The following is an 8,103-nucleotide window of genomic DNA, read 5'->3' as shown; positions in this document are numbered from 1 at the left end:
TATTGAGAAAATGTCCAAATGAAGTTCTTAGCAATGCATATTACACGTTTTTATATATTTACTGTAGGAAATTTACAAGATATCTTATTGAAACATGGTCTTTACTTAATATCCTAATGATCTTTGGCATAAAAGAAAAATCAATCATTTTGACTCATACAATGTGGTGTTGGCTATTGCTACAAATATATACCCGTGCTACTTATGACTGGTTTTGTGGTCCAGGGTCACATATATGTATGCATATGTATGTGTGTGATTTATATATAAACATAGAAGTAAGTATTTGAATGATTCAGTGATTTGAAATGGCATCATTTCCCTCAAAATGAGCAATGCACCAATAAGTGTTGCTCTTTAGAACCTTGTAATGTCTACAGTGTCATCTATATATGGCAGACAGTTAGTTAGACTGACAGACTGCACGTGGAAATCTAGGCATGCGCCATTGCCGCTGCTGCAGCCAGTCTCACGAACACTATTCATCAGTCCCTGCCCCTTTATATGACACAGGTGAAATATGTTTTAAAAAAGTCAGCCAGGCACGGAAGAGTGTGTGCGAGACAGAAATACAGGGCATGAATGCAAAGAATAAAGCATGCCAGTGTTTGGTATGCAGTCATTTCTCTTTCTCTCTCGCGCTCTCTTGCATGCTGTATGAAGTGTCAGCATGGCAGGCTATTGAAACAGGGTTATTGTTGCCTCTCTCTTTGTCCCACTGCATGTTTCTCTCCATTTTTTTTTTCCCTTAAGCTCTCGCAGGCATTTTCAGGACTCGGAAAAATCACATTTTCCTTATATGAGCTTTCTATTCATATCTTTGTCCTTTTATATTTTAGCTTAATATATTACATATATTAACTAAATATGTCAATTTTTCTTTTGTTTATTTTTTTTTATTTATTTGTTTTTTTCTTTTTATGAGTAGTACGATTTTTATTTGTAGTCCGATTATGCACTTAGACAAGAAGGACTGTTTATATTTTTCCAGCTGAGCAACTGTAGGGATTTGTGACGATTTTAAGGGAAGAATTTGCTCAACAGAAGTGTGTGTGTGTGTGTGTGTGTGTGTGTGTGTGTGTGTGTGTGTGTGTGTGTGTGTGTGTGTGTGTGTGTGTGTGTGTGTGTGTGTGTGTGTGTGTGTGTGTGTGTGTGTGTGTGTGTGTGTGTGTGTGTGTGTGTGTGTGTGTGTGTGTGTGTGTGTGTGTGTGTGTGTGTGTGTGTGTTTCTCCCTGCAGGCAGAGATCGTGAAGAGATTAAATGGGATCTGTGCTCAAGTCTTGCCTTACCTGTCTCAAGAGGTACAGAAAGAGATAGCAGCGTTACCTCAACACGTAGTTCATAGCAATACACCTTGTCTTAAATGCTCAGTTACTCTGATTAGTCATCATATTCATGATATTGCATATTTATGCACACATAACTGATTTGAACAGGCTTTATATAATAGGGATGTAAGGATTTTACAATGAAAATCTGTGGGTTCAGTGCATTATGTTGGAGGGCAGGTATATTTATAGTGTAAATGCATGATTATGTTCTCATAATGATTGTTATGTAAATGTGGGAACATGCTGTACAAGATGTGATGGAATTTTGTGTGTGTGTCTTTCAGCACCAGCAGCAGGTTCTGGGGGCGATAGAGAGAGCCAAACAGGTCACCCCACCAGAGATGAACTCCATCATACGGGTAAACTGTCTTTCTGTGAGTCTGTGTGTGTCTGTGTGTGTGTGTGTGTGTGTGTGTGTGTGTGTGTGTGTGTGCGGGACTCATGTGGGTTTATACAGTAGGCTATGTTTATGGAAATGCATCTGAATTGGTTTATAGCAGTCTAATTGCCTATAAAGAAATGCATTATTAATGATTTTTTTGTGCATTGTTGCTGTAGGGATTGTTTAATGGTAATTATCGCATTTAAATAGCTTTGAATTTGTTTATTCGGTCTCTTGTAAATTTAAGTTTTAATTTGAGCTTTATTGGCTTGAGATGTTCATATTGCAAAAACATCTACAACTTTTGCTTTGTACAAGTGAAAATGCAAAATGAAGTAAACAAGTGATATTACACATAAAATGTAATAATTTATTAAGTAAAATAACCAATAAAATAAGGTAATGAGAGGCCATTCAGTGTAATTGTTTATCACAGTTGTGACCATGGACCACAAAACCAGTCATAAGGGACAATTTTCTGAAATTGAGATTTATACATCATTTGAAAGCTGAATAAATAAGCTTTCTATTGGTGTATGGATATTGATGTATTGTTTGGACAGGACAATATTTGGTTGAACTATTTGAAAATCTGGAATCTGAGAAAATCTTTAAAGTTGTCCAAATGAAGTTCTTAGCAATGCATGTTACTAATCAAATATTAAGTTTTGATATATTTACGGTAGGAATTTTACAAAGAATAATCATGGAACATGATCTTTACTTAATATCCTAATGATTTTTGGCATAAAAGAAAAAATTCAAATTTTTACAATGTATTGCTACCAATATATCCGTACTACTTCCGACTGGTTTTGTGGTCCAGGTATCACAAGTAAGGGATTAAGGTTTATCAAGCTTTTATTAAATAGCACCAATATAATTCAAAAAGTACAAGTGTTCAATAAAAAAATTGCATTTATTAGTATTAATAAAAAATAATTAGAGTAAATTTTATTCCAGTTATTCCACTATGTAACGTAGGCCAAATAGATTCACTGCAATTCAAATGTTTGTGGACAGTTATATAGTGAACTGTTTTATATTTTAATATATTTTACAAATAATTTATTTAGGTGATGGCAAAGCTGATTTTTTTTTTAAGTAGCCGTTAGAAAAGAAGGAACAGCATTTATTTGAAGTAGAAATGTTTTGGAAAACATAAGTCTATCATTTTTGTGAAGTGTTAATTGAATTAATACTTGTATAACTAATTTACTCATGACAAATTCTTAAGTATTTTTCTTCATTGAATGTATGTGTTTATAGATTTGATTCATTAATGAATTAATTAACAATTCAGATGTGGTTCCACCAGTCATACAGTCAGATATACGTGACCCTGGACCACAAAACCAGTCATTGAAAGCGGAAAAAATAAGCATTCTATTGATGTATGGTTTGTTAGGATAGGACCATATTTGGCCGTGATGCAACTATTTGAAAATCTGGAATCTGAGGGTTCCAAAAAATCCAAATATTGAGAAAATCGCCTTTAAAGTTGTTCAAATGAAGTTCTTAGCAATGCATATTACTAATCAAAAATAAAATTTTGATATATTTACAGTAGAAAATTCACAAAATATGTTCATGAAACATGATCTTTACTTAATATCCTCATGATTTTTGACGCAAAAGAAAAATTGATAATTTTGACCTATACAATGTATTGTTGGCTATTTACAACTGGTTTTGTGGTTCAGGGTCACATATATTATGTGAAAAGATGATCAGATGAGGAAAAAAGTTTGTGAATTCATTAGTAGTTAATTCAGTATTGAAACACTAGAAAGGATTTTTGAAAATCCAGTTGTCAAATTCTGTATCGCCGTTTGACCAATGACTGATCTTTATTTGGATGTCCACAGAACTAGAAGACTTTCTGAGTCTATATAAGCAGATTATGAATAATTTATTGCTATTGTATAAATAACATGTAATCATGTAGTCCGTAAAAAAGTAACTGTAGTCTGATTTAAAATGTAGTCTAATCTACTTTTTTATTTTTGGAATCTGATTATACACAGCTGCGGTATAGTATAGTTAAAAGTAAACTTAGAAAGTTACATTTATGTAGGTAACAACACTGTATTTTGTCTATTCTGTAGCAGCAGCTCCAGGCTCACCAGCTCTCCCAGCTGCAGGGTCTGGCGTTGCCCATGACCCCTCTCCCTCTCGGCCTCAGCCAACCGGCCGGTCTCCCCGCCGTCACCTCCAGCTCTGGCCTCTTCTCCCTCTCCAGCATCCTGGCCTCTCAGGCCCAGCTGGCCAAGGAGGATAAGAGCACACGCGAGACTTCCGACAGCCACCGCGAGGAAGACGGAGACAAGTCCGACTAGTTGCTCGCCAAACCTGTTCCTTTATCCAATCATCATCCAGAGCTCCACGTAGAGCAGAGGCACTTGTTCCCCTGTTTTTTTTCACCTTTTTCTTTTCCTTCCCTTCGTTTTCCACTCTCCTTCCATCTTTCTATCTTCCCTCTAAATTGCTACTGTGTTCACATGCCTAATGTCATTCGTTCTGGTTCATTCCACCAGCTCTCTATATGTATTTATACCAATCCACCTTTTTATTGTGTTACGGATGCTTGATTTGATTTTATTTACACTATTTCTTGCCTGCGTGTATGTATATATCTCTATATATATTGTATATTTCTTATGCTCGTTGTGGAAATGGTCTACAAAATGGTGCGACCGTTAATGGACCATCGACCCTTCAGTAATAATTCCTCTTTGTTCCACCCCCCCCACCCACCCCCCACCCGCTCACTCTCTTCCTCTTAAAATCTTTCACCTTTTAAAGCTACAATCTACAATAACTGAGTCAAAAGCACTTTGGCCCCAGGCAGTAACTCTGAGACTAAAAGCAACTTTGAATCTAAAAACTTAGCCGCGGCATAATCCATTTAGAGTTTAAAGGATCGGTGTTATTGTTCGAAGGCACGGCTGTTGCATCTATCCTACCTTAAAGGGACAGTTCAAGTTAAAACGAGGATTTGTTTCATTTTTATGTCATCCCAAACCTACTTGACTTACATTCTTCTGTGGAACACAAAAGAAGATATTTTGAAGAAAGTTCTTGCTGCTCCTTTCCATACAATAAAAGTGAACCGTGACCAAAATTTCCAGTAAATAACTTAAATTTCTTATGTTTCTTGCTCAAATGGCTTCAGAACTTTTGGAATATAGTACATGAGTCATATAAATGAAAAAAAAAAGCAAATAAATAATCAAAAACTAGTCCATGATGCATGCATTATATTCGAAATGTTCTGAAACTGTTAGTGTGAGAAACAGACATTTAAACAGAAATCGAAGTCATTATTCGCTGGAAATTTTGCTTGATAGCTGTGGTCACCATTCACTTTCATTGTATAGAAAAGAAGAAAGTTGAAAACATATAGGTTTGGAATGACCTTAAGGTGAGTAAATGATCTTCATGTCAGTCCAAACCTTTTTGACTCTGTGAAATGCAAAAGGAAACGTTTTGAAGAATGTTCACAGGCTCATTTTCATACAGTGAAAATGAATGGGGTCCAAAGCAGTCAAGAACAAAAATTACCATAAAAGCATCACAAAACTAGTCCGTATGACTCATGTACTATATTCCAAGTGTTTCTGAAGCTGTTTGTGTAAAAAAAAAAACTTAAGAGATTTAAACGAGAAGTTCACTTCCAGAACAAAAATGTACAGTTGATGTCTTTTTTTTTTTTACTTTAGCCGTAAAGAAATTGTTTTCTTAAGAAAAACATTTTAGGTTTTCTCTCCATATAGTGGACTTCTATGGTGCCCCAAAATTTGAACTTCCCAAATTTTGTTTAAATGCAGCTTCTATGGGCTCTAATGCCTCAAATGCTTATCTTGTCAAGCTCTGCGTGAACTATTCTGGTTCATGACAGTTAGGGTAGGTTGAAAAAGTATATAAATTGTCAAATTTTAAAAAACAATAACCAATCGCTAAATAAGACCCTTCTTCCTCTGCTGGGATTGTTTAGAGCCCTTTGAAGCTGCATTTAAACTGCATTTTGGAAGTTCAAACTCAGGGGCACCATAAAAGTCAATTATATGAAAATATAATCCTTAAAGGTTTTCCTCAAAAAACATAATTTCTGTTCAACAAAAAAAAAGAAAGACATGAACATCTTTGACATTATCTGTAAATGTTTGTTCTGGAAGTGAACTTCTTTAAGCTTGACAGCGGTGGTTACTACTTACTTTCATTGTAAAAAAGCAGCTTAGACATTCCTCAAAATGTCTCTTTTGGTGTTTCACATAGGAAAGTAAGTCACACAGGTTTGGAAGGACATGAGGGTGAGTAAATGGTGACAGAATTTCCATTTTGGGTGTGAACTATCCCTTTGAACTGTTTGATGAAACTTGATGAATAGTATTGAAACGAAGAAAGAACATTTGTACTAGGCCCTTCGACGTACTGTAGATCTATCTACCTGTTTGCCTGATTTCTAATGTGTTTGGAAGCTGTTGTGCTGTCTTAGACAGAGAATATTAGACGAATCCTCTGAGATGCTAGCTAACCTGCTCACCAAGTGAAAAGGAATGCTGTTTAAAAGATATTTTCCAGTCTGTTTTTATAGTAATGTCGATTGTCTACATGGTGAGAGTCATGTTGTTTTGCTTAGAAGGTAAGTTGTGAGAATAAGGTATTTGAGAAATGAGAAGCACCTTCTTTATACATTTTTCATTCGTTGTTTTGATAGCACTACAGAAACAGGAAGTATGTGAAATCTTAAGAATGAGTTATAACAATCCCTCCCAACAAAGAGAAAAGAAATTCTTAGCACAATACGTTACCTTAAGTGGTCTTAAGGTAAAAGCTAAGAATTGCAGTTTTGAATATTCCTTTTTTGAGTCCCCAATATTGGATTATGTAGTATGTGATTCATCCAAAAGGGGGCAGTAAGTCCACAGCAAGTCCACATTAACACCCTCAGGGTCACTTTAGTTTGGAGTTGGTCTATTTTAAGTGTCCTGTGTTGGTTTTTGCAAACATATAAAATATGCTCCTTTTGACCCGCCTAGAAATTAATATTCAATCTAACGTATATTCAGTCACAAGCATCAAAAAAAGCTAGAAGATTTGTTTTGTTTTGTATTGAAGCAGTGATTTGCAGCTATAGCAGTATTCTAGTCATAGATTGTTGCATTTTCATGCCAAAGTACACATCACACTTTAGCCTCTCGGTTTTCTTATTTTGGTACAGTCTGGAAATGCAAACCAGGAGTTTTCACACTTTTTTTTTTCTTCTACTAGGTCTGTTCTTGTGATGTGTGGATGCTTTAGAGTTGGTTTGTCCAAATGTTGCTCTATAACGCAGGCACAGTTAAACTATTGGGGATTCAGGAGTGAAGCTGCTCTCTAACTTGATTTAATGGGACACTGCTTTGTTTTCAATTAAATGTCAAAGTTAAACAGTGCCAACAGAAGACATGTCAATGAAAGGCCACCTGATGATATCGTAGTGCTTTCAAAACAAATCTGCTCATGTTTTTTTTTTTTTTTTTTTTTGGAGAATGTTTTTGGTTTGATTCTGCCAGTGTTTTTATGAAAGAAGTGCCAGGATTTATCCATATGTTCGAATCTACTCTGTTGGCATTTTTCTTTTTAAAGTAAGGACAAAAGTGTAGTGGTCGCTGCGTAACCGTTAAGAGTTCAGAATCAGATCTAGCCAAATGCAAAGTGTTTTTGCTATAAAGGTGGGCTGCAGGTGTACTGTACGTGTACGTTATACATAGACCTAAAGCTTTATGTGCAAATGGATGCTTTTGTGTCAGTCTTGAATGATACGTCTGTGTTTTAGAGGACTCTTAACTCATGAGGCACTTAAGAACAGGTTGTCGTCCCCATCCTTTCTTTCTTAAAACCCCTGACAGCCGTCTCCTCCCAGAATTCATTGCTTGCCTTTTGCCATTTGTTAAAAGCATTGTAAGCATTCTGTGCTATAAAAGTCTTTTTGTTTGTTTTTCAACTCCTGATTTTATGTATATTGTACAACCTACAGTGCAAAAATAATTGTGTTATAAAATAGCTTCATTCCATATTAAAACAGACAAAGTACATAAACATTTACTATACATAAATGGAAATTTCTGCAGTAAGGAAATGCTTCTGGTGCCTTACAAATAAAATCAATCAAATCAATGTAGACCATGTCAGTGTTTTTATTTTGTTGTTTGTTTGTTTAACATTGCAGGTATGAAGAAATTTTGTTTTCTGACAACTGACAACTGCATTTCTATTACCCTTCTGATTGCGCAAATTGTAATTACGAATTAAAAATATGGCAAATAAAAGCATGTCAATAGGTGCGTTTCCTATTTGTGCAAAAACTTTGTTTTATAAATGTCGATAAAAATCTATTGTGAAATA

The 8,103-nt window shown here is 35.3% G+C and overlaps 1 protein-coding gene across 2 annotated transcripts in view; it reads left to right on the top strand.

Moving 5' to 3' along the window:
- Positions 1–7,875, top strand: part of tle5 (TLE family member 5, transcriptional modulator) — a 37,616-nt gene extending 29,741 nt beyond the window's left edge. The window contains exons 5-7 of one of the 2 annotated variants that reach the window (XM_073844648.1): positions 1,239–1,301; positions 1,616–1,690; positions 3,825–7,875. In XM_073844648.1, coding sequence (XP_073700749.1) covers positions 1,239–1,301; positions 1,616–1,690; positions 3,825–4,052 — 366 coding nt within the window. In that variant the 3' untranslated portion in view covers positions 4,053–7,875. Of the gene's footprint in view, positions 1–1,238; positions 1,302–1,615; positions 1,691–3,821 lie in introns of both variants that reach the window. The other variant, XM_073844647.1, reaches the window with a different exon arrangement.
- The last annotated feature ends 228 nt before the right edge of the window (positions 7,876–8,103 follow it).

Source organism: Garra rufa, chromosome 7 (assembly GCF_049309525.1).
Source record: "Garra rufa chromosome 7, GarRuf1.0, whole genome shotgun sequence".
NCBI classification, from domain to species: Eukaryota; Metazoa; Chordata; class Actinopteri; order Cypriniformes; family Cyprinidae; genus Garra; species Garra rufa.
Note: the sequence above shows the minus strand (reverse complement) of the source record. Positions and strands in the feature narration are given on the sequence as shown.